This window comes from Humulus lupulus, chromosome 2 (genome assembly GCF_963169125.1).
Source record: "Humulus lupulus chromosome 2, drHumLupu1.1, whole genome shotgun sequence".
Taxonomy (NCBI): domain Eukaryota; kingdom Viridiplantae; phylum Streptophyta; class Magnoliopsida; order Rosales; family Cannabaceae; genus Humulus; species Humulus lupulus.
Window position 1 is genome coordinate 152,585,797 of NC_084794.1, and position 26,661 is coordinate 152,612,457.

Sequence of the window (26,661 nt, forward strand, 5' to 3'; positions counted from 1 at the left end):
ACTAGTCACTGGTAAGTCGCACCAGCGTTTTTCAAACCGAAGGGCATTACTTTGTAACAGTAAAGCCTTGTATCAGCCCGAAAGCTAGTGTGATCCTCATCAAGGGGTTGCATACTAATCTGATTATATCCGGAGTATGCATCCATAAAAGAGAGAATCTCATGCCCTGCAGTGGCATCGACCAGTTGGTCGATCCTAGGGAGTGGGAAACAATCCTTGGGGCAAGCTTTATTGAGGTCTGTGAAATCCACGCATGTTCACCATTTTCCATTCGGCTTGGGAACTAGCACGAGATTAGAGACCCACGATGGATAAAACGCCACCCTGATGAACCCATTCTCCTTCAGCTTTTCGACTTCCTCTTTTAAGGCCTTTGATCTATCTTTGTCGAGCAGCCTTCTTTTCTGTTGCACCGATGGATAACTCTTGTCGATGTTCAGGACATGGCTGATGACTGCAGGGTCTATTTCGACCATGTCCTTGTGCGACCAGGCGAAGACTTCTTGGTTCCTCCTTAAAAACTCCACCAGTGTTTGTTTTGTTGTTGCCGCTAAGTTTTTACCGACTTTCACAACCTTGGTCGGATTTTCTTCATCGAGTTGGACCTCCTCAAGGTCCTCAATGGGTCCTATTTCTTCCTCAAAGTCCCCCAAGCGAGGATCCAAGTCTCTATCCTCCCTTTGGGCAACGCCTTATTTGGTGACATTATCACTTGAGTGGGCCTGAGGATCAATTGCCACTTGCAACTCCTTTCCGGGAACATCTCTCGATACACCCTTCTTTGCCTTGGTGATCGAGGCGTTGTAGCACTCCCTTGCTTCCCGCTGATTTCCCAATACGCATCCTACCCCTACGTCTGTTGGGAATTTCATGGCAAGGTGCCATATTGAAGTGACGGCTCGCAAGTCGACCAAAATTGGTCTCCCAATTACAACATTGTATGTCGAAGGACAATCAACTACTATGAAAGTAGTGAGTAATGTCCTGTTAGCAGGTGCAGTACCTGCTGTAACTCGAAGCCTAATCGACCTTGTTGGGGTGAGGCCTTCACCCAAAAAACCATAGATGGTTTGGTTGCATGGCTCCAGGTCCTTGACGGACAGCTTCATTCTTTCCAGCGAAGACTTGTACAGGATGTTGACCGAACTTCCTGTGTCGACAAACACCCTCTTAACCATCATGTTGGCAATTTGTACGTCTATGACCAGCGGATCAGAGTGTGGGAATCACATGTGCTGGGCATCATCTTCAGAGAAGGTTATCAATTCCTCCTCTATTCGAGCCTTTTTCAGAGCTCGATCCTCCATACTCATCATCTCGATGTCCTGGTCATGGCGTAGGGTTCGGGCATATCGTTCCCTTGCCATCCCATTGTCTCCTACAAGATGTGGGCCTCCGCAGATGGTGAGTAAAGTGCCTGCCACAGGAGCTGGCTATAGAGGTGGCGAGCATTGGTGTGTAGGTGCCTGCTCGTTGCCACCTTGAGCCTCTCGCTGAGACCCTCCTGCGACTCGCACATATCTTCTTAAATTTCCCTGCCTGATCAGGAACTCAATCTCGTCTTTTAACTGGTTACATTCATTGGTGTCATGCCCGTAGTCGTTGTGAAAATGATAAAACTTCGCCGTATCTCTCTTGGAGATATCTTTCCTTATAGCTGCGGGTCGTTTGTAAGGCACGCTTGAGTTGGTCGCCTGGTAGACTTCAACTCGGCTTTCGACAAGGGCCATGTAGTTGGTGAATCTCGGCTCGTATCGATTGCCTTTAGGGCGTTTACTCTCAGAAGCTGAGGGTTCATTGTTTGCCCATTTTCCACCAATCCTACCATTTCCATTCCCGTTGCCCTTGTCGTTGCCATTGAGCTTTTCCGACCCGTTGGCGGCTTTGGCGGGTTTTTCCTTGGGCCCCTTCTCTTTTGTTGGCGATCTCCCTTCATTGGCAATCGCGTCTTCGAGCTTGATATATCGATCAGATCGATCCAAAAACTCCTAGGTACTTCTTACCCCATTCTTTCTGAGGCCACTCCAGAGGGGCGAATGGCGCCTAACCCCAGCAGTTAGAGCCATCATCTTTCCTTCATCGCCCACTGTCTTGGCTCCAGCTGCTGCTCGCATGAAGCGTTGGACATATTCTTTCGAGGGCTCTCCCTCTTTCTAGCATATCTCGACCAACTGGTTGGCCTCTTTGGGGTGTACGCGACCCGCGTAGAATTGTCCATAAAATTTCTTCACGAACATTTCCCAAGATACTATACTGGCAGGAGGGAACTTGAACCACTCCTAGGCGGTGTCAGACAGTGTCGCTGGAAAGATCTAGCAACGGGCATCTTCTGACACTTTCTGTATGTCCATTTGTATCTCAAACTTATTAACGTGAGATACTGGGTCTCTGTACCCGTCAAAGTTCAGCAATGTTGGCATCTTGAACTTACTGGGGGTTTCAGCCGCAACAATCCTCTGTACAAAGGGAGTGCCCCTCCTCCTATCGTACTTAATATGGGATGTTCATCCCCTGACCTGCTGTTGTACCACTTGGTTCAGAGCATCAATCTGAGCCTGAACAACTTCTGGGACTACTGGGGCCACCGGTGCCGGGGGAGCGTACTCGTCGTGCCTCTCATGGCGGTCATTAAGTACGTCCCTTAAATCATCGTCTCTACATCTCTGCTCGCTAGCTCCTAGCCGACTAAAGATGTTATGCTGCCTAGGTTGCCCCCCAACGTTGTGGCTAGCTGGCTTGTTCTCTCTAGGTGAGGGGCTTCTGCCTCCACCTCTTTCTTCATTTCTCCGACCAGCATTTCCTCTGCCGGAATGGACTTCATTATAGTCATGCCCATCTCTAAATTGTGGCTGACTATGGCGTGACCGGCTGTTCACGCTATTTCCTCTTCGGGCTGGCATCTCTCGAGTGTCAGGGGGAGGCCTGCGCTGGTCGTTGGGTCTCCGTGCATTGTTATGCCGTGGGGGACCCCTGACCGCAGAGCCTAACTCGGTCTTCCTTCTGTTGGCAGAAGGACGCTTCCCCCTGCTCGGTAGATTCGACTCTTCGTCCCCTGGGCGTCTAGGGCTGCGGGGCAGTTGCCCGGCCCTATTCTGCCTCGGGTGTTGGGGATTGCCTTGACCAGCCTGAGATGGAGGTTGCTGCTCAAGATCCCTAGGTGGGGCATCATCTTGAGCCACAGGCGGCTACTCTGACCTTTGAGGGCTTGCCGGCTGGAGCAGAGAGCTAGGATTGGGACCTCTTTGAGGTGGCACATTTGGCGGCTGGTCTAGCTGGGAGGCTGGCGCAGCTTGACTCCAAGCCAATTGGATGGCTGCTTCAAGAGAGACCATGGCATCTCTCTACCGACGATCCATTTCCGCATGTCGCTCACTCAGCTCCTGGCGCTGGCGTTCTATTTCTCTTTGCTGCAGCGCCATTGTCTCTGCGACATTCTCCTGATTGGCCCTCAGATTAGCCAACTCATCCTGCAACACCCCTAGCATTGCCCTCAACGTTTCGGAATCCAACTCCTCCTCTTCAAACTCCAAATGTGGTTCATTCTCAGCCACATTTGGGGGAGGAGGTTGGGATGGTGCAGCGCCAATAGCTTGTCCAGTCTTCTTGGATGTTTTCGCCATTATATTTTCTTATAGTTTTTCGTCAAACTCTCAATGAAAGCACCAGAATGTTGACCCTCGATTTGGCCAACAACACGGAGTCAAATATACGACAAAAGATAAAATGACAATTAAGAATTTAATCTAATGGGAAAGAAGAAAACACCAAGGATTTGTTATATTATTTTATAATATAATGTAAAATTATATTATATTATAATATAATGTTTTAGATTAAATAAATGTGACAAAGTGTGTCACATATTGTAACATATATTAGAGAGTTACAATATTTAGATATATGAGATATATCCAAATAATGTAACATATATGATGTTACAAATTTGTAACTTCCAAATATTACCATTTATTGTGTAAAATTGTTGTTACACAATATTGAGATGAATTTCATAAAGTCATATGTGATATGACTGTTAGAGATTCAAAGGGTGTCTCTAAACTCTATAAATAGGAGCCTATAGCTCACTTGTAAGACACAACATTTCTATCCATTAGAGCACTTGGCTATAAACACCTTGAGGCTTGATAATTCCAGAAAGCTTTTCCTATATCTGAGAGAGATCCCTTAGTGCTTGAGTTAGGGGGAAATAAGCTTTTGGAGAAAGGTTTTAAACCTTGTTCAAGTTGGTGATCCCCAACCCTCTTTACTTAGGTTGTGTAAGTGAGAGTTTACTTGTGTTTCTGTTCTTCTTTTTATTCTATTGTTTTTCTTCTTATTCTCTTGTTCTATTTACTTGTATATATTGTTTAAGAGTTGTAATCTTTTCTTTTGGTCCAAACACTTTATTTTACTTGTAATCTTTTGCTTAGAGTTGTATTCTCACTATTCTCTTCTTCTTCATCATCTTCCTCATTTCCTTTGTTTATTTGTAATTTTCAGTTATAGAGTTGTAACTCATTTTAATCAATCATTATTTATTTGTAATATATTGCATAGAGTTGTAATATTATAATCATTTCCATTGAGGCAAAACAATTTTTCCTAACAGGATTTATAGTGGTTCGGCCCCAAAGAATGGTAATGACCTACGTCCACTTAGTGCTATTATTAATATTGAATCTCAAAGCCGTGATCAAAGAACTAGGGTTCTTGAGTTTCAGCAACCTTGAAATAATTACAATAAAATGATGAATAATCATACTATAGCTCTCTTTCTCTCCATACTTAACAAAAAGATTCAGAGATCAAAAGTCCCCTTCTTGAGCTATTTCATGCATATTTATAGGCTCAAGGAGGGTTACATGGGCCAATGGGCCATATCTTTCCTTAATAACCGCGTATCAAGGAAATAAAGAGGAAATATTCAATGCAATTATTACAGGATTACAATCTTAGAAGGAAATAAATCAAATTATATGACCAGCTTGGTCGTATCTAAAAGTTAAGCCCTAACGATGCGATGTTCCTCTGGTCGATAGTCGAACAGCACTTCTGCCACGTGTCAACCACATGGGAGAAATCCTTGCCACGTCATCAGCAGCCGTTTTTTGGGTAAACACCATTTATATCAACTCTTGTCTTGAATAGTATTGATAGAGCCGCCGTGGGGACCTATGGATCTATAGTTCTTGCAATAATTAATCTAAAGATTCCATAACTTTATTTTACTGCAAACTATTCAAGTTCATTTATCTCAAACACAATCCTCCCATACCAATACGTGGTTGAGATCACATATATGAACTTAGGAATTTTTCTTATATATTTACTTAATATTATCACATAATAATATAGTCCATAAAATATATGCATAACAAATTCAATGTATTTATTTATTTCTTAAAACAATGTCTATTACATATGCTTTCAGGGCACAATTCCCAACACCAATGCGCTGAGTCGGAAGGGCCTAGGATAGTTGTTCAGTTCAAGGCAGATATTAGATAAGTTAGCTAAAGAGATGACTAGAGCAGGTATAGAGTTGGTGGTTGGTCGGTTAGCCAACATCACTCTTCAGTCTACGCTCCTTAAGAGGATCAAGGAGGCACAGGGGGAGGATCCCCAATTGAGAGAGCACAAAGAGAGTGTCTTAGCCAAAGTGGCTAAAGACTTTTCTATTTCGGAGATGGGATTACTGAAGTACAAAGGCCAGATTTGTGTTCCGATGGATTCTGGTATCAGGCGAGAGATCTTGGATGAGTCTCATACCACTCCCTATTCTTTACATCCGGGTACGAAAAAGATGTACCAAGATTTGAGAACTTTGTATTGGTGGTCAGGAATGAAGAGGGATGTGGTGGATTATGTGGCCAAGTGTTTGACTTGTCAGTAGGTAAATGCCAAACATTAGAGGCCAGCAGGGTTGTTGTAGCCTCTAGGGCTTCCAGAGTGGAAATGGGAGGATATCACCATGGACTTCGTGGTTGGATTGCCGAAGACTGTGGGACAACATGATTCAGTGTGGGTGATTGTGGACAGGTACACCAAGTTTGCCCACTTTCTGCCTGTTAGGACAACTTATATTGTAGAGCAATATGTTGACTTATATGTGAAAGAAATTGTACGACTACATGGGGCTCCAAGGTTGATAGTGTCCGACAGAGACCCCACTTTTACCTCCAAGTTTTGGGAGAGCCTGTAGAAGGCTATGGGTACACAGTTGCAGTTTAGTACCGCTTATCATCCTTAGACGGATGGACAGTCTGAGAGGACAATTCAGATACTGGAGGATATGTTACGAGCTTGTGTGTTGGATTTTGGGGGATCTTGGAGTAAGTATCTCCCTTTGATTGAATTTTCGTACAACAACAGCTATTAGGCGACCATCGGAGTGACTCCGTATGAGATGTTATATGGGAGGAAGTGCAGATCACCCATCCATTGGGATGAGATGGGTGAAAGGAGATATCTAGGTCCTGAGGTTGTTCAAAGGACCAATGAGGTGATCGAAAAGATTAGAGCTCGAATGCTCGCCTTCCAGAGTCGGCAGAAAAGTTACTCAGACTTGAGATGCAGGAGCGTAGAGTTTCAAGTCAGTGACCAGATGTTTCTCAGAGTTCTCCCTTGAGAGGAGTGAAACGGTTTGGTGTGCGGGGCAAGTTGAGCCCTAGGTTTGTCGGCCCTTTTGAGATTCTAGAACGGGTTGGAGATGTAGCTTACATATTGGCAATGCCTCCAGCTCTATCAGGGGTTCACAATGTGTTTCATGTATCCATGCTCCAGAAGTATGTATCAGATTCTACGCACGTGCTGAGTTATGAGAACTTGGAGCTGGATCAGGATTTATCGTATGAAGATAAGCCAATTCATATTCTTGACCAAAAGGATAAAGTCTTGCGGAGCAAGACCATCACCTTAGTAAAAGTGTTGTGGAGGAACATCAAAGTGGAAGAGGCAACTTGGGAACTTGAGACAGATATGCGCGATTAGTATCCCGAGTTATTCAGGTAATTTCGAGGATGAAATTTCTGTAAGGAGGGGATAGTTGTAGCGTCCCAAATTTGCTAATAAGGCTTAGGGTCTTGATTAGCGTGCCTAGAGGGCAATAATTGATTTAATTATGTTCATAAATGAATTTGATAATTATGTGATTAGAAATGCATGTTTAGGTGAATTAAATATGCATGTGGGCCCCATTTGGCTATTAGGGGCATAATTGTAATTTTCAGCCATAGAGGGCATAAATGCAATATTTGTGTATATTGTGATTGATACCACGAGTGAGTGGTGATATATTTGTGATGCACGATCCGGTACAGTCCTAGGGAGTAGTTTAGCTAGAAAGTCACAACGGGGTCGAATACTCGGCTCGGGAGGAGCCTAGGGGTATTTTGGGAACATATTATGAGTTCGGGATTTATCGAGTAACGAGTAGTAGTTTAGTAATTATTTGGACATGTCGAGATTAAAAAGGGATTTATGGGAACACTTAAGGAATTAGCGGGATTTGGCAACTGATGAAATTTCCCTTGGTTGCACTTGAGAATTTAGATGAGCTTAAGGGGTATTTTGGACATTTGGCTAGGGATAGATTTAAATGCTTGAGTTGCTAAGATGTTAGAAGGAAAAACAGAAGGGGTATAACATTAACTCTCACACACTCTCTCTCTCCCAAAGTCAGTTCTCGCTCTCTCTCTTTGATGTTTGAGAATTTTGAAGGAATTTGAGAGTCTTAAGCTGAAGAATTGAGGGATCTTGCTTGCTGTACTTAAGGGAAACAATTTAGGGGAGGAGATACCACAGAGGTAAGGGTTAATCTAACTTATTTTATTAGTTTTTGTTGTTGAATTCTGCTGGAAATAGAGGCTTGCATGGGAGTGAGTTTTGATTTGAATTTTAGTGTTAGTGAGGATTAGGGAGCTGTTCTTAGGTGGATGTGATGTCTAGGTTGTGTGGACAAGGAATCCAGGTTCAATTATGAGTTTAAGTGATGTTTGAAGTATGGAAATGGGGTTTAGGCTCGAGGAAACGAAGGAAACATGGGAAATTTTATGGGTTTCGGGTTCGAGCCGCGACCCTGTTCTTCAGGCGCCGTGGCTCGTGTGTGTCGAAGAGGCTGGGAGCCTCTGTTTTCCTAAGCACGTCGCGGCACAAGGTTTGGGCGCTGCAGCCCGTGTCCACCCTCAGCAGAGAGGCATTTTTCCTTTGACTTGGGGCGCGCCGCGACCCTTAAGGGGGGCTGGGCCGCGGCTCAAATGCAGAATTTTGGCTGTTTGATGGTTTTTAGCTCGGGAACCCAAATGTTAAGGCTCGGGAAGGATTTTACCACCTGGTTTGGTAGAATCCAAGTTCCTGGAGACTAAAATTATATTATGAAGTTATTTATTGGGTTAGAACTTGATGGATGGCTATTATGAATATGTTGTGACTAGGTTTTCAACGAGGCTCGGGTTCGAGGATTGTGCTCGAGATTGCGGTGCTCAGGAAGCTTGAAACACAGGTAAGAAAACTGTTGTACCTGTAGAGCAGGGCGTCGCCCTATTGTTTGTATTGTAGGGTGTGACCCTATTGATTGAATTGCAGGGCGTAGCCCTATTGTTTATGTTTAGTATATGTTCAAATATATGTTGATATTATGCTATGTAATGCATATTTGTGAGGAAACGTCGAAGGCTGGAAACAGCGAAGGCCAAGAACGACAGAAAGCCGAGTACGGCAAGGGGTCGGGAATGGTGCTGAGCACGCGGAGTGCAAGTCATTAGGGCGAGACCCTCCTAGGTCACTGGAGACATCCTCTCGGTGAAGACTGCAAACCCAGGGCCTAGTAACACACCTGGGACGGCATGGCCGCTGTGTGTTTAGCCTATTGGCTGCTTTGCTATACGTTGTTGATAGATATGCGTATGTTATCTGTTTTGTGTTGAGTTTTCTTGCTGGGCTTCGTCTCACGGGTGCTCTATGGTGCAGGTAAGAGCAAGGGAAATGTCGACCAACCATGAGACGGAGAGCGTGGAGCGACGAGTACATGTTCGGCCTGCCTAGCCGCCACGGGCAGGGTTATTTTGGGAAGATGTAATGTACTGGTTTATTTGTCGCTTAGGTCGACCGTAACTATATTTTTGAAATGTAAAGTATTTTCTAAACAGTGTTTTGGGATCCCAAATGTGTAACTCTTTACGATTTCAATGAATGACCACGTTTTTATATTGAATGTCTTAAAACGACTTTTATTCCAGTTTAGCTACACTTTTAACCTAAAACCTCGATTAACAAGCTAATGATACGTTTTTTTAACTCACTTAGTAACGACTCTAAGGAAGTAGGGCGTTACACCCACAATGAGCAAGGAATAACCCAAGGGAATGGTCAGTGATGGTATCTGGTAGACGAGTTGACCAAATCTCAATTAGAGTCCTTTTCATAACTTCCTTTTTGAATAATCTAACAATAAAGATTCTAAAGACCAGGTAGTAGGAAACATCATGTGAACTAGACCCCTAGACTATTCAACTAAGGTGTGAACTATATTCACCTCTTAAGTGAACGAAATGGACTATGACATAGTTTGCAGAACATCATCTAAGTTTGAAGCCATAATATAATCTAGGGTTTCAAATAATCTAAACTTGGGATAAAAATGAACAAGTAATGAACATAAATAAACCCAACATAAGCATAAATAGGGAAGAACCACATACATTAGACAAAAGAGAAGAATCTAGAGCAAAGATTGCAATGGTAACTCTTTAGGTTTCCTTCTCCAGGCTACTCGTCTAAATTTAGGCTTAATCATCTCCAAAATCCTTGAGAAATGTATACGGCGGCAGGAACTCAACAAGATTGATAAAAATCAAAAGAGTCGAATGGAATAAGAGAAAAGAGAGATAGAAATAGAAGGAAAGGAAAACAAAACCTAAATAGAGAAGACACTTCTAAATTAATTGCTATTGGTACTTCGATATACATAGTAATGAGTGAAAGATCAGAGCATTAAATGATCTAAACCGCCACAAAACAATAGCTTGGGTGGACGAAAATCTAGATTGGTACCAGAACGAAGAGAGATGGGATCACAACCCTAACAAAGGTTCTAAAGCTCGTTATATGAAAATATTTGTTTAATTAGTATATTGAGATATCCAATTAAATTTTGAAAAAGAAATAGTTTTAAGATGCTTCTAATAATTTTGAGATTAATACAATAGTAGGTTGTTGTAATAAAAATCTTTAACAACTTTGGCCTTATTCGGTAAAATTTTTTTAAATAGTTTTGTTATTAAATAATAAAAATTTTGATAACAACACTGAAAAACATGTTTGGTGAGTTAAATTTTTTTTAAACTTATTTTTAATTTTAATTAAAATTGACCAAATTTTGAACACACCATTTTCATACTTTAAAAAAAAATTAAACCAATTTTTTTTCTCCCATCTCAAGCTCGTGTACAGAGACCTCTCTCAAGCTTCAATGGCTTCTCATAGGTCTCTCCAAATTTTCTTCAGGTACACCATCTCGTTCATGTCTCTCCCTCATATGATTTCTTCTTCTTCTTCTTCTTCTTCTTCTTCTTCTCAATCCCTTTTTCTGATTTTGTTTGGGATTAGGGTTTGTGATTTTCCTTCATTTTTTCTCTTTTCCAATATAATTGATAGGGCTCATTGCTCTCTGTGATTTGGGTCTCAACTCTGAGGTTTTAGCTAAGCTCAGTGTATTCTTAATTCACAGGTACATATTTCTTCTTTCTTTCTGGTTTGAACCTCTTTTGGAGGCTTGTTTATGTTTTTTTTGTAATATTGTACTTTGATTGACAGCATGAGTTCCTTGAAATTTTGTATTATATTTAGATTAGACAAGGGAAGATCAAATCTGAACCTAAACATATCTCGCTCATCCTTAGCTTCTAGCTCTACCCAACTCACCGAAACACCTTCCACTCTGTAATCATTCCCAACTTCCCCAGTTATTTCTACTTTCAATTTTCTTTCATACGAAAATTCACTAATTTGTTCTCCCAGACTCTTTGTTTGTTTGGTTCCTGAGAAAACAATATCAACCACTTTTATGTCTTCTTTTATGGTTCTTCTCTTTAGGGTACCTTGAAATGAAAAACCCATTTCCACAATGAGTAGAAAACATTAAGTTATGTGAAATTTAAGTGTGTTTGTATGAATAATGAAAGAACCAAAACAAAAGAGAAGAAAAGAGAGAATTTATTTTCTGGGTTTATAGTTTATGCTGCTTTGGGTTTTATCTGTTCTGCTCGAACATTTTTAGGAAAATGGTTTTGATGAGTAGCAACCAAGAACCAGGAACCCATTTTTAGGAAAACAAAAGATTAAGGGCTAGCAACTAGGAGGGAACGTTGGTTAGGTCAGTTCAAAAGTCAAAAGCCGAACACAAGAAGATGAGTAGCAAAATTGATGCCAAGAAACCCAAGAAGCCACCAACGAGTGAGGAAGAAAAGGGTCGATTAGTCAAGGGGTTAGTAAATAAGGGAGGGTTTAATAGGCACTTAGTGCGTTTAGTAAAAATGTTGGTTGGGAAAAATAAAGTGGGTCTTTTAGGTGAAGTGTTGGAGGAGTTCGACAGGGTTTATGACAAGGTTTTGGGGACTTAAATGGTTTCATTTGATACATTGATGAATTGAAAAATCAATCAAATAATAAATAGAAAGTACACACAATTAATTGACCCAAAAAATGTCAATGAAATCATGTACCTTACACAGATTATTATCAGGAATCTTATTCTAGCATTTGAATACTATTTGGCAATTATCATTATTTATGATATATATTATTAGCTAGCTAGCTTGAATGGTTGGTTGGAAACTTGGATGAGTAGTGTGATATATATATGTAGGAATATAACACTACACATTCATGTTGAATTGAATTATAACAACAACAATTGGCATATATATGGTTCAACCACTTTTTCGTTCAGATTGTTTCATTTAGGAACAAAACAAAGCTTGTATTGAAAATAAGAGCCAAACTAAAGCTTGGATAATATTTTCATTTGGCCTCATCTTTGTATGGACATATAGGCAAAAGCTGACATTTAAGTCATGCTTTCTCCCTCTCTCTCTCTCTCTCTCTCTCTCTTAACTCCTCTGAGAAGAATCAACCCTGACAATTGGATTCATTGCACAAATCTTGCCGCATCAAATGAATTTTTGTTCTTAAACACAGAAACATGGCTGCCAATAAAAATTATGTTACTTTTATGAAGTGATAATACCTGTTGTCAGAGCTCTTTTGTTCCAAATCACCAGAAACAGTATCCAGAGAGTACTGCTTCAGTAATATTTTGTTATGTTGAGTATCTGCCTTTTATGTTTTTTGGTGTGTGTTTTTATTTCATATGACATTGTATTATTTTGTTAATTTTATGAATATATGGATACTCTTCATTGCTATTATTGGAATTACTTACTTGGTAATTTAAACTAAATCATTTTTTCAATTCTTATTGTTGTTCTTGAAATGGTTGTTTCTTTAGGAATAGTCTTGTATTTTCATTTAGAATTCTTATTGAATTCTTAGGTCTTACCTAGATGTCAGGTATTGATAATGAAGTTCTTATTATTGAGAACAATGATGAGGCTTCTGTTTGGACTCAAAGGAATGAAGAAATTTTCATCGAACTTACGGAAGAAGAAGTTTTAAAGGGAAATAAAAATACCACAACATTTATAAAGCAATCATGGAAATATATAAAGGAAGAGCTTTCTGCACGAGCAAGAAGAAATTATAGTGATATGCAACTAATGAACAAATACAATCAATTAAAGCAAAAGCATAAGGATTTTAAGTCTTTACTGAAAGAGACTGGTATGGGATATAATGCAGTGACTGGAGAAGTTAGTGCGACTGATGAAGTTTGGGATAAACTTATTCGGGTAAAAATTATTTAAAATAGATTTTATGCTTGTTTTATTGTAATAGGTATTGGTATATTTTATCAATATAATTTCATTTCATGTAGGTTAACAAGTCTGCTAAAAGATTTAGAAAGAAAGGTTGTAAGTTTTATGAGAAATTCTGCACTATCTTTGGTGATACTACTACAACTGGTTCCAATGCTCATCCTTCAACTCGAAGTCCTTCTAATGATGGAGATACTAATTGTAACGACCCAAATTTTCTAGTAAGGCTTGGAGCCTTAATTAGTGTGCCTGGAGGGCAATAATTGTTATATTGTATTAATTAATGTGAATTTAATGGATATGTGGTTAGAATGCATGTTTAGGTGAAATAGATATGCATGTGGGCCCTATTTGGTTGTTAGGGGTAAATTGGTAGTTTTAGCCCGATGAGGGCGTAAATGTAATAATTGTATAATGTGATTAATATCACGTGTGAGTGGTGATATAGTTGTGATGTACGTTCCGAGACGGTCTTCGGAAGCTAATTAGTTTAAAAGTCACAACAGGATTAATACCCGGCTCGGGAGGAGCCTAGGGGTATTTTGGGAATTTTATAAATTGGGTCTGGGGATTTTTGGTTAATGGTTAATGGTATTCTAGTAGCTTGTGTAACCATAGGTAACCATTGAGGATGGTTACTCTAAGTGAGGAAATGGTATATTTGTAAGAAGTTAGGAAAGGTCTAAGTTGTCCTTGAGGATTAGTTAGAGTATGGGTTAGATGGAAGGGTAATTGGGTCATTTGGCAGCTAGTTGTGATGGGATAAGGCTGAGGGAATCTTAGAACGGTTTAGAAACCAAAGGAAAGAAAGAAAAACAGAACTTCTCAGCTCTCTCTTCCTTCCATGCGATTTCTTCTTCATCTCTATGGTGATTGGAGACTTGCTGAGTTTTGAGGATTTTGGGCTAGTGAATAGGAGGAATTTGGCTGCTGTGGCTAGGAAAGTTAGCTCAAAGGTGTGCCAAGGTCAGAGGTAAGGTGTTCATCTCTGCTTTGTTTGGGTTTCTAAGCTTGATTTTGAGAGATTGAGGATGGAAGCTGAAAGTTGGTTTGTGTGGGAATTCAGTTTGGGAACAAGAGGAATTAGCTTGAAGCTAGGATTGGAGAAAGCTCAGAGTTGAATTTCCATTTGAGGTAAGAATTCTATGCATTTATGAGGTTTGTTCTGGTATGGTTTAAGAATTTTGAGGAATGGTTTAAGCTTTACAAGTCTTGGTTTAAGTTTCTGGTTTACTGGTTTAAGTTTCTGAAATTTGAAACCAAAGTGTGAATCATGGGTTTGATTATGTGTTTAGACTTGTTATTAGTGTTTATAAGATGTTAGATGGTTTATTTGAGGTTTTAAGTTGAATTTGAGGCTTAGGTATGCATTGGGATTGGTTTGGGAGTGTTTTGGCTCGGGGAAAACATTTGGAGAAACCCAGAATTCTGGGTTTGCGAAGGGGCACCGCGGCCTTGTTCTTCTGCGCCGCGACGCTAGGCTACAGCAGGGGCGTGGGCCATTCTGGGCGCCGCGGCGCTAGGCCATTTTTGGGCAGGGGAAAATTTCCATTTTAGGGTTTTTTCCCAGGGGGTTCGGGGGTTGTTTCCGCTACTTTGTTTTGGGAAATTGGAGGTCCCAAGAGTACGGGATTGGTCCCGGGAAATGGTCTTGGATTGGTTAGTATTTAAGAGTGTTTTATATGTGTTGTGACTAGGTTTTGTTGAAGAGGCTCAAGATAGAGGACCGTGCTCGTGACTTCGGTGCTTAAGGAGCTCGGGACACAGGTAAGAAAACCACTATTCCCATAGAGCTTGTATGCAGGGCTGAGCCCAATATGTTTGAATTGCAGGGCGTAGCCTTTGATTGAATTTGTTAGTATTCAGTATATGTTTGTTATGCTATGAATGCGATTATGTGAATGTTCGGCGAGAGCCGGGAACGGCGCAGGGCGAGGTCGGTAGGGGCCGGGAACGGCAAAGGGCCGGGAACGGCGTTGGGCACGTTGAGTGCAAGGCCCAGTACGGCAAGGGGCCGGGAGCAGCGTTGAGCACGTGGAGTGCGAGTTGCCAGGGTGAGACCCTAAAGGATACCTGGGATATCCTTACGGTGTGGACCACGAACCCAGGGCATGGTAAAGCGCCTGGGACGGCATGGCCGTATGTGTTTAGCCTATTGATGGCCTGTTTAACTGATAAGTGTTTGTTATGCATATGTTATTTGCTTGTGAGGGTTTTCTTGCTGGGTTTCGGCTCACGGGTGCTCTGTGGTGCAGGTAAGGGCAAGGGGAAAGTCAACCAACAATGAGTACGGAGAGCGTGAAGCGGCACGTACATGTTTGGCCTGCCTGGCTACCACAGCCAGTGATTTTTGGGAGATGGTTGTATTAAAACCTAGATTTTGTTGTCTAGTCGACTTGACTTGTAATTATATGTTGTAAATATTTATAAATAGTATCTTGGGATCCCAAGTGTCAAACTCTCAATGATTTTTAGTAAATGGAATTATTTTCAAAGTTTATTTCACTGTTTATGATTTAATTACACTTTTGACCTAAAACCTCGATTAGCGAGTTAAATGCACGTTTAAAACTCACTTAATAACGGCTCTAAGGTAGTAGGGCGTTACACTAATGATGATGATGCAACGTCGATAAGTCCTTCTACTAGGAATAAAGAAAGTGGTTTTGATAAGGATGGTAGCAAAAGAAGAGGTAAATCAACAGCCACTTCGAACTCTCGATCAGTAAAAAGAGCAAAGTTATCATCAGCTTTGGCATATGCACTGACAACATATAATGAAACTGCAAAGTGAAAGACAGAATTGATAGAGAGATCAATGGCAACATCCGCATCACATTACTTATTGGATGAGAGTGTTGAAGCTCTTAATCAAATTGATGGAATTAGTGGAGAAGTATACGCAAAAGCTATTGAGAAGTTTGAGAACGAGGTGTCCAGAGCATTGTTTCTAAAGATGCCAGAGCATAGAAGAATAGATTGGTTGCTGAATTTGAAGTGAAAAGTTTAGACTTTGTTTAGCTATTAACTTTAGTTTTGTTTAGCTATTGACTGGATGACCTTGTTAGCTATTGACTATATGACTTTGTTTAGCTATTGAATGTATGACTTTGTTTGGCTATTGACTGTATGACTTTGTTTAGCTATTGACTGGATGAGTTTGTTTAGCTATTGACTGTATGACTTTGTTTAGCTATGGACTGGATGACTAGTTTTGCTTATTTTGTTTTATGGTTTGACTTTGACTTTGAGTGTTTATATATTTTTATATATTGAATGTAAAATTTAAAAGTTTTTTCTACTATCAGGATAAAATATCTTTGAACGTTGCTCGGTTCAACAAGGATAATTTACTGGACGATTCAGATAATGAGTTTGGAGAGATTTTGTTATATTTTGCTTGCGAGGAATATAATCAATTATATCTATCTAAGCAACCTTGTAGAAACTCAGCTCTTTCAGGCCATGAATACGTTATGGAAGTGTTGCATGGGCATTGGAGTAGGTGTTATGATTTGTTCAGAATGAACAAAGATGTCTTCAAACTATTTTGTGGTGTTCTAAAAGAAATTTTTTTATTAAAGAACTCACGATATCTGTCTGTTGAAGAACAAGTGGCTATGTTCTTATTTGTCATTGGCCATAATGAACGACATCGTGTGGTTGCTGAACGATTTCAGCACTCCATCTCAACCACATCTCATTATTTTAGGAAGGTTTTAAAGGCAATATGTCGTCTACCAAAGAACTAATTACTCCACCTTCATTTGATGTAACTCCTCCACAAATTCGATTCGATCCAAGATACTATCCATTTTTTAAGGTAATAAAATTTGAATTATTTTTTTCCTTTCTTTTCAATATTCAATAAAAAAATTATAATAATTTATTTTGTATTTTAGAATTGTGTTGGAGCTATAAATGGGACTCATATTTCTGCGCATGTTCCAATTGATGAACAAATACCATATCGAGGTTGGAAAGTGGATACAACTCAAAACGTTATGTGTGTATGTTCATTTGACATGAAGTTCACATACGTTGTTCCTGGATGGGAAGGATCAACTAATAATGCACGAGTTCTTCTAGAATGTGCCACAAACCCAGATTATGGATTTCCAATGCCGCCCCAAGGTAAGTATTTATCAAACTTATTATGTTGATTGGCATTATTTTATATTAAACATCTATAAGTAAAAACTAACATAAATTATCATTGGACCAGGAAAATATTATCTTGTTGATTTTGGCTATACAAACATGCCTGGTTTTCTTTCACCATATCGAGGAGAAATGTATCATTTGGGCCAGTACACAGATCTTAATCCCATAGGCAAAAAAGAGCTTTTCAATTATCGACACTCTTCCTTGAGAAATGTCATTGAGCGGTGTTTCGGCGTGTTGAAGGCTCGCTTTCCAATCCTAAAACAAATGCATTCATATGATCTAAGAATACAAAAGTACATTGTCATTGCTTGCTGTGGGATTCACAATTTTATAAGGACAAATGCAGAAGCAAATGTATATTTTGATGGAGGTGAAGGAAATTCTGAAGTACAGGCCACTACTTTACAAAGCACAGATGGAACTTTGACTGATAGTGTAGAGTTCAGTATTTTTAGAACTCATATATGTGAAATGACTCAGGTTCGTGATGAAATTGCTGATCATATATGGAGAGCTAGCCGACGATAGTGAGATTGAGTAAAGACATTAGTTGATTGTTATGACTCATTTAATACTTTACTTTAAGTTTGGACAATTATTAGTTCATACGTTTTTTATTTTACTATGTAAACTTTCTTGATTTTGTGTTATCTCGTGGATAGATATTAAATTTTGAAATTTGAGATTACTTAGATATTATTAATATGATATTTTTTTACTATAACTTTCTTATTTTTTATTTTAAAATAGTAAATAGTGGTCACAAAAAATATTTTTATATTTTAGTTTAGAAAATGAAAATAAAAAATAAAATAAATTTTAAAAAAAAAATATTTACTAGACATGTTTTTTATTTTTTACTTTTTTAAACAAAAAATAAAAATAAAAGTTACCAAACACATTTTTATTTTTATTTAAAAAAACAGAAAACAAAAATGGTTACCAAACGCATTTTTATTTTATAAAAATAAAAAAACATAAAACAAAAATATATTTTTATTTTTGAGTTTAAAAAATTTAAAAACAAAGGGCCCGTTTGGTAAAAATTTTATTTTTGAATTTTTTATACACAAAAATAGAAATATAATTTTATTTTAGTTTTTTTATTTTTAAAAAATAAAAATATGTTTGGTAACTATTTTTCTTTTTTGTTTTTAAAAACAAAAAATAATAAACGCGTTTGATAACTTTTATTTTTATTTTTTATTTGACAATATAAGGGTTGGTTTGAAGAAGAGAAGAAAAAAAAATTGAAAACTGTTTAAAAAAATTTTGAAAAATTTTGAAAGTGAAAAAATTCTATTTTCAAAATTTAATAAATTTTAAAAAATAATAAATAAAAATAGAGTTACCAAACACATTTTATTTTAATTTTCAAATTTTTAATTAATTAAATAAAAAACTATTTTTTTTAAGTGTTACCAAACAACACCAAATGTTGCGTTTGGTAAAATTTTTGTTTTTAAATTTTTTAAATTCAAAAATAAAAAAATATTTTTGTTTTATGTTTTTTTTTTTTTATAAAATAAAAATACGTTTGGTAACTATTTTTGTTTTCTGTTTTTTTAAAATAAAAATAAAAATGTGTTTGGTAACTTTTATTTTTATTTTTTATTTAAAAAAATAAAAAACATGTTTGGTAAATATTTTTTTTGAAATTTTATTTTTTATTTTTATTTTCTAAACTAAAAAATAAAAATATTTTTTGTGACCACTATTTATTATTTTAAAATAAGAAATAAGAAAATTATAGTAAAAAAAAATCATATTAATAATGTCCAAGTAATCTCAAATTTAAAAACTTAATATCTATTCATGAGATAACACAAAATCAATAAAGTCTACATAAGTTCTTATTTCCCTTTAAAACTTCTTCCATAAGTTCGATGAAAATTTCTTCATTCCTTTGAGTCCAAACAGAAGCCTCATCATTGTTCCCAATAATAAGAACTTCATTATCAATACCTGCCATATAGGTAAGACCTAAGGATTCAATAAGAATTCTAAATGAAAATACAAGACTATTCCTAAAGAAACAACCATTTCAAGAACAACAATAAGAATTGAAAAACTGATTTAGTTATAAATACCAAGTAAGTAATTCCAATAATAGCAATGAAGAGTATCCATATATTCGTCAAATTAACAAAATAATACAATGTCATATGAAATAAAAACACACACCAAAAAACATAAAATGCAGATATTCAACACAACAAAAGATTACTAAAGCAAAGCAAACAAAAATCTCAGTTATAAATAAGCCTAAAATTGACTACATTTTTTCTAATTTTACAACAGGATGGGCCATTCATTGACCACTGGTTTTCCAAGGAAATCAAAGTAACAAAAAGATTTTAGTCTCATAATTAATAGCATCTAGCTCAACTGCAACTCTCCAAGTATACAAGGAAAGCAGCTACATACCCATCCCAAGAATTAATATACATGTCATTAATGTAGCTCTTGAAGGTACCAATAATTAAAATCAGTTGTCACTTATTTCATTGTTGAACCTAAGTGAAGGAATACTTAATCATTGTCACATTGCTAAAGTGAGATGCCTATGGATAAACATTTAACAAGAAATTAACCATTTTATACCAATTCCAAATTCATAAGACAGTAGCTTCAACAAATATATAGCAAAATCAAAGGGTGCAAAGAAAATATTGACTGATATCTTCAAGCAACCACATGTAAAAACAACTCAAAGCCCTACAAAGGTTATGCATCCAGAAAATCTTAAGATCTTGTAATAGTGGTGACTAGAGGAAAGTGGACAATGGACAACGAAATAACAAGAATTTTTGAAGAAAACAACTAGATTAGGCACTTCCACTACTACACTGCTAAATATATTAAGAGGAAATCATCAGGGCTAGTTCTATACCTGTTAGGCTTTTAACTAGAAAAGTGTTATGTAACTAGAAAATTGTGAAATTGAAAACACAGCACAGTAGTAGTAGTACTGTGTTTTAGTTTTAATTATTGGTGCTAGACATACACAGTAGTAGTCTGCTCTGGGTTACAGAACTCTCTTGTCCCTTTTCATTAACTTCTTCTAATAAGTATATTATATATCAACATTAATGACACTTGTAAATTTGAAGCTCAGATTTGGGGCTACATTAGAGTAGTCGGTAGTAAGTACTACTTACTGTAAACAACAAATATGCATGTACTTGTCAAACTAAAATGTAAAAGTATCATCCTAACAGAAAACCTTTTCTCTATTTCTTCTATTAATTTCTTTGTATCCGAACACTTCATTTCTCAAGTATTCCTCTTGAATGATTTAATTGGCTCGGGCAAGACGACAGAAACAAACAATGGCATCATATCATCAGTAAAAAACAAGGACAACAACCCAAATTTATAAATATCAAGTTCTGACCTATACACTTTATTATGCAGTACACAGAGTGGAGAAGAAACTCCACAACATAAACACCAAAAATTAACAAGTAATCTAAGCACACCAATATCAAAGACTTTGAAGCAATCACATAAACTCCCTGTAACGCCCTGGCTACCCCAGAACAGTTACGGTGGACCGGAAATTTGATTCACTACCTGAGTCCTTTGGTCAAAAACGTGCTCTAAGTGTAATTAACAGGTTAAGGTATAAAACCAATAAAAAGGAAATGGAGATTTTCATTACAAACTGCTCTGCAGAGCTAATCAAAACATTTACAAGTTGTTCTCAGTACAAAAAGGTCACTACTGTTTTAAATTTACAATCCCGCCGACCTAAGCGGCAAAAATAGGGTAAACCCCCTAGTTCCTCTGAGAACTCCTTGGCCGTGGTGGTCAAGCGGCCGCATATGTACACATCACCACATCAGTTCTCCACTCAAGGCTAGGTGAGCTTTTCTTTCCCTTTACCTGCACCACATAGCACCCATGAGCCAAAGCCCAGCAAGAAAACATAATACTTTTCATTAACATTATTATATGATTATCATTATAATCACACTGAGCATAAAGCTTTCAAACCAATGAGTGAACATCACATGATTCAAGAGGGAGAGTGGCTGCTAGGTAAGCCACTAGCCTCCAAGCACTTATTTCATTCATCGACCCTCGAGGTCGGACTGGCATTAATGCTCTTTGAGTCATTCAATGCTGATGGTCGATTAGATCTAATCTCTGTTGGCTTGTGTGATCCGCGCTATGGCCGTTCTGACTAATGAGTCAGCGCTATGTGACCAGTGTCCAGTATCACTGCCGAACCTGACTCATAAGTCACAGCTTCATGGCTGATACTAACACCTTTGCCAATTTTGACTGATGAGTTAGTGCAACGTGACCAGTGCCCAGTACCACTGCCGAACCTGATTAATGAATCACAACTTCACAGTTGATACTAGCACCTCTGCCAAACCTGACTAATGAATCAGTACCATGCACAAGTGAGCAACTTATTGTAACGTCCTACGTTTTCGGGGACCTTTAAACGACTCGGGTCGGTATTTTTCCCCCGGGTTAAGAATATTATTTTAAATAATATTATATTTTGTTTGTAAGTATTCCATGAGTTATTGCTAGCCAAAATATGAATTTTGTGATTTTAAAAGTCAATATTAGACTTTCGGTCCTAGACCGACACAAAAACCCTGATCGGGTAAAAATCTCGGAAAATAAAACGAAAAATCATGGCAATTATATTTTGGGCATAAAATACATTCATAAAAGTTAAAGTTTGGTCAAAAATAATAAACCTAAAAGAAAATGGAAATTTTAGGGCATTTTGTGTTAAATGCCTAATTTTGCCGAAATGGGGAATTTTATTCCATGAATGGACCTTAGGTTAAATTTTATTATGTGATTAATTAAATTAAATGTGAGAGACATTTAATTTAATTAATTAATGTTAAGTTTGGTGATTAAAACTTAATAAGAGTGAAAAAATGTGTCAAAAGTCAATTTGGACTTTTCTTCTTATAAACCTTTATTAACCTTTATAAAAAATAAAAATAAATAAAAAAAATTAATGGTCACATATATGGAAAAGGGTGGCTGGCCATGTGCTATTTTAGAGTGGTGTGAACCCAATTTTATAAAATTCAAATCCCATTTAATTAAGAAGTCAAGTGGGCAAGTGGGTAGAAAAGCACTCAAGTGTTTTGTGATATTTTGAAGAGTTGTGTGAGCCATTCTAACCCCCAAATCCGACCACTCTCCCTCCCTCATTCACTCTCATCTGATTTTTGAAGACTCTCTCAAGTGTTCTCTCCATTTTCAACCCCAAGAACACCAAAGAAACTTGGAAGCTAAGTCTTGGTCTAGGAAGGGTTTTCCCTAAGGTAAAGTTTCATTAATCTAGACTTTTGTCAAGTTTTAATCATAGAGTTTCAAATAGCTAATTACCTATGTTGTTGGAGGAAGTTGGTTAGGGTTTTTGAAAGGTTTTGAAGGAGTCAAAGCTTATAGGAAGGTCTAAACCTTAAGCAAGAACACCAAAGAGGTAAAAAGTTTACTTTTGATGATTTTGTTGTAGGGTTTTTAGTTTTAAGCATTATTTTGTATATCTAATGCTTAGAGTTTCTTGTTGATGATGTAATAAGGTTATGGTAGTTGTTTAATAATTTTTATGATGCATGTGTATTGATTTTTGAAAATGGGAACCAAAACCCCCAAGGGTTTTGTAGGATACCCTAAAACAAAACATGTTTTAAGCTGTGACTTCCAAGGGGTCAAGTAGCCACTGTATATTGTTTTTGTAAAATTAAATTGTACTGTTATGTTATTAAGATTGAGTACATAAAATTGAGCTTTTGAAACACTAAAAAATGTTTAGAAATGAGTAAGTTATGCTATTTCAAAGTTTAGGTAAAAAACTGTTTTTTCGTATTCTTATTTTCGGAACCAAGTTTGGACAGCCACTGTATAGGGAAAATGAACCCAGTTTTTTCTAAAATTTTGTGGATATATTTCTGGCATAACCTATTATTCCACTGTAAAATTTGGTAAGAAAATATTGAACGGTTTCAAAGTTATTAACTGTCAAAGTTTGGAAAAAATAAGGACTTGAAAATAAGGTCATTTTTACCTCATTGTTGGAAAATGATTTCGCCAATAAAAAATGCTCATTTTGACCTAATATTTTACAAAGACCTAAATGGCATAACAAAAATGGAATTGGGAAATTTTGGTAACAATTGGGTAAGTAAATTTCAAGTTATGAACTAACAAAGTATGTAGTTAAAAATGTGAAAAATAGGTTTTTCACACTAAGTGTAAAAATGAGATTTTGGAACATAAGGTAAAAAGTAAAATTTTGCTTATTTCAAGATATAAATTGGTAAGTCTTGAAATCATATTTTCACTAAAATTACCCCTTTGAGTTTAAATGAATTATTTTTCTAGTAAGTAAAAATTGATTAATTGCTTTTGGAAAATTAATTAGTCAAGATGAGAAATTTATAACGGTTTTCCTAATTAAGACAAATTAGGCAATTTTCTTAAAACAGTTTTTAGATATTAAAACCTTAAGAAAAATAAAAGGAAAATTTAAAGAGTTATTTTCTTTAAAAATAATTAAGGAATTTATTTGTATTTTCTGGATATAATACCGGCTAAAATCTTACATATTTTAACCGACTAGTCGAAAGTGCAGGTTAATAGCGATACCTTGAAAGAATAAGATTTTTAGCGGGTTGTGGGAAATACCATTGTGATACCCGAGCCTAGGTATCGAGACCTTAGGATAGGTCTCCCCGAGACTTAGGGTTTAGTCTCGAATATTTTGTATGACTTTCCTTAATAGGTTTAAAACCAAATAAGGATTATAAATCCTTACAAATGACTTTTATTAAAATGACCAAACTGCCCAAAATAATAATAATGAATTATGAGTGCCATAATTAATCCGAGTATACTGTATGGATAACTACAGTATTGGCCAAGCGTAACTGGACTGAACGTTGGAGGGTGAAAACCTGCTGAGCGCTAAGGACTCCAAGTAAGTCAACTTATATTGTATGGCTGCAACATGAAATGATTATTGTCTTGTATGTTAGTATAGGGATACATGCATATATATAGGCTGTCATAGAAAGTTGCTTAGAGACGTTAGTCTAGTGAGTGCTGATTTAGAAAATATGAACGGTAGAAGTCCGTCATATCCTAGATGGTTGATCCCCGTCACACTGCTTGATTTTATTTATGCCCGGTTCATTACCGCGACGAGTGGCCATGAGATGAGGATAAGCTGGTTAAACCTAGGGTCGCCAAGATAAATGGGACCTATGGGCCCTCATGCTTACTTAATCATTGGACGGTTAGAATCCGAGCAAGTGCTCTGATAAGTTATTCCCGGATAGCAGCCGTGAATATTGGCCATTCCGTGAGAGTGCCTAAAGAAACTAGGGGTTGCCAAGATTGAGTGAGGTTGAACACCCTAGGGGCAGCTGCTCACCAGCACCACTGATTAACATAGAAGTCTCCGTAAAACCGTGTAAATTGGATTACACTCTTGAATAAGTAGCGATGCCCTAGGTAACACGATAGTTACCCTTGATGAGAATATTTATTGGCTAGATCTTAGTGTGGAGACTCGGTTCTCTTTTACAGATTAGCAATTATGTTGGAGGGCATGTTACGCTTGAATTGTTGGAAATTGTCGAGCGTTGGTCTCGAATTATATGGTGATATAATATATCTGCTTGCTCTGGGATTTTCTGAGTGTAGGGATATAATTGTTGATAAGATATAGTTGTGATATAATATATCTGCTTGCTCTGGGATTTTCTGAGTGCAGGGATATATTTGTTGATAAGATATAGTTGTGATATAATATATCTGCTTGCTCTGGGATTTTCTGAGTGCAGGGATATAATTGTTGGTAAGATTAGTTGCGATATAATATATCTGCTTGTTCTGAGATTTTCTGAGTGCAGGATTTTTATCTAGATGTGAATTAATTTATCCTTGGTTATCAGGCATGACCATAAGTTTGCCAGGACGCTTTAGCGTTCTTGAAATTGATTGTGTAGGGTCCGGATGGGTCCGGATCCCTATTTCTCTATCATGCTTTGTTTGAAAGTTGATCTTACTAAGCGTTTTCGCTTACCTAGTTGTTTCATGTTGTAGGTAAGTGCAAGGGCAGGGCAGAGCAGTGAGCGCTGGAGTCTTCCTTGCAAATGTACATGTGGACCGACCTTTTGGGAAGCCGTTTTATTTTTGGAAATGTTGTGTAATTTTCCTAAGCAAGGCTCACTCTACTCTTTATAAAATATGTTTGTAACTAAATTTTAAGTATGGCCATACGACTTTTTATAAAGTTTTTTTTTATACGGGTTTTTGAGACATTTTGTTAAATGAAAACATTTATATTTCCGCATTATCGAGTCTTGAAAATCCGGGTCGTTACACTTATGCTAAGCATTCTATATTCAATCCATGTCCATATTACACAACCAACATGCCTCACGAATATCCATGCATGTCACACTTGGGGTGCAGTTTTCTTACCTCTGGTTCGAGCTAGAATGAATAAAGAACGACCCTGAGAACGATCAACCTTTTGGTCCTTTAGCGGTTACCTGGTCATAACCAATTATGGGATTCCATCAATAAAATGAACAATAAAAGGTTCCCAAACCAAAACCTAACCTCCGGGATATCAAACACTACTCAACCGGGTAGTAGGTTCAACCCCGGGGCCTTAGACTTGCATCCCCGAGCCAAAAAGCCATTTCTGGCCAAAAAGCCACAAAGGGCCGCGGCCCTCCTTGGCCATGCCGCGGCCCGCCCCTCAAACAGAGGCGCCCAAACTCAGCATCCCCCAAGGGCCGCGGCGCAACCCCTAGTTCAGCCAAAACCCCTGTTTTTCTTCCCTTGTGTTTTCTCTTGGAACCAACCCTTCAAACCCAGTATAAACACCACCCAAACCTCCAATACAATCCCTAAACTTGTTCTATATCACACCCTTAGCAAAACCCAAGACAAACCCCAATTAAAACTTCCATCAATTCCAACAATCCTCCATAAAAACACAAGCTGAAATCTAACACTTAAACAGAGTATAGCCAGAAACTCAATGGATAAAACTCACCTCAAACCAGCTTTGAACCCTCTCCAATGGCTGAACCAAGTCTACAACCTCAACCTTTAAGTTCCCTAGCTTAATTCCACACCTTGAGCTCAAAACTCCAAAGAGGAAAAAGAGAGAGATGGACGTACGGGAAGGATGAAGAAAACTCTGTTTTTGGTTCTGTTTTTACAGCCATCTAAAACCATATATATCCAAATCCCAAATGACCAATATACCCCTAGGTCTTTTAAAGCTTCTAAAACCACTTCAAGGGTAATTTTGGCACTTTCCACCTACACCGTTAATCATAATTAACGCTTCCCAATTCCCGCTAATCTCAATATTTTCAAACTCTAATAATTCACATCCCGTTACCCTTTAATGCCCGGTAACACTCTAATCATTAAAACACCCCGAGACTCACCCCGAGCCCCGAGCCTAAGCCTGTTATGACCAAACCGATTATTAACATTCCTTGATCGTCTCATGCCGAATGACTCGAGCAAACCCACATCATAATGT

General features: G+C 37.8%; 2 protein-coding genes and 1 long non-coding RNA gene across 4 annotated transcripts; all 3 read left to right on the top strand.

The window, feature by feature from the left end:
- The first annotated feature begins 12,560 nt into the window (after positions 1–12,560).
- On the top strand, positions 12,561–15,726 carry LOC133814849 (L10-interacting MYB domain-containing protein-like). The gene is made up of 3 exons (XM_062247760.1): positions 12,561–12,905; positions 12,992–13,133; positions 15,530–15,726. Exons 1-3 carry the CDS (start codon positions 12,561–12,563, stop codon positions 15,724–15,726), a joined length of 684 nt encoding a protein of 227 aa, XP_062103744.1.
- Positions 15,727–15,750: 24 nt separating this feature from the next.
- Positions 15,751–17,627, top strand: LOC133814850 (uncharacterized). The gene is made up of 4 exons (XM_062247761.1): positions 15,751–15,864; positions 16,241–16,648; positions 16,835–17,066; positions 17,158–17,627. Exons 1-4 carry the CDS (start codon positions 15,751–15,753, stop codon positions 17,625–17,627), a joined length of 1,224 nt encoding a protein of 407 aa, XP_062103745.1.
- Positions 17,628–21,808: 4,181 nt separating this feature from the next.
- LOC133816365 (uncharacterized) lies at positions 21,809–25,405 on the top strand. Of its 2 annotated transcripts, XR_009885184.1 has the most exons (4): positions 21,809–22,408; positions 22,491–22,569; positions 24,001–24,066; positions 25,197–25,405. It is a non-coding gene; the product is annotated as an uncharacterized LOC133816365 (long non-coding RNA). The 2 variants fall into 2 exon arrangements; XR_009885185.1 differs by lacking the exon at positions 24,001–24,066 and having other exon boundaries at positions 21,809–22,569.
- The last annotated feature ends 1,256 nt before the right edge of the window (positions 25,406–26,661 follow it).

Bases quoted from the DNA above. Each gene is read 5' to 3' on its own strand.
- LOC133814850 (XM_062247761.1), top strand. From the start codon at position 15,751: ATGGCAACATCCGCATCACATTACTTATTGGATGAGAGTGTTGAAGCT. The intron at 15,865-16,240 runs GTGTCCAGAGCA...TTCTACTATCAG, and splicing joins TTGAGAAGTTTGAGAACGAG to GATAAAATATCTTTGAACGT. The intron at 16,649-16,834 runs GTTTTAAAGGCA...TTTGTATTTTAG, and splicing joins CATCTCATTATTTTAGGAAG to AATTGTGTTGGAGCTATAAA.
- LOC133814849 (XM_062247760.1), top strand. From the start codon at position 12,561: ATGTCAGGTATTGATAATGAAGTTCTTATTATTGAGAACAATGATGAG. The intron at 12,906-12,991 runs GTAAAAATTATT...CATTTCATGTAG, and splicing joins TTTGGGATAAACTTATTCGG to GTTAACAAGTCTGCTAAAAG. The intron at 13,134-15,529 runs GTAACGACCCAA...GCTCTAAGGTAG, and splicing joins TAATGATGGAGATACTAATT to TAGGGCGTTACACTAATGAT.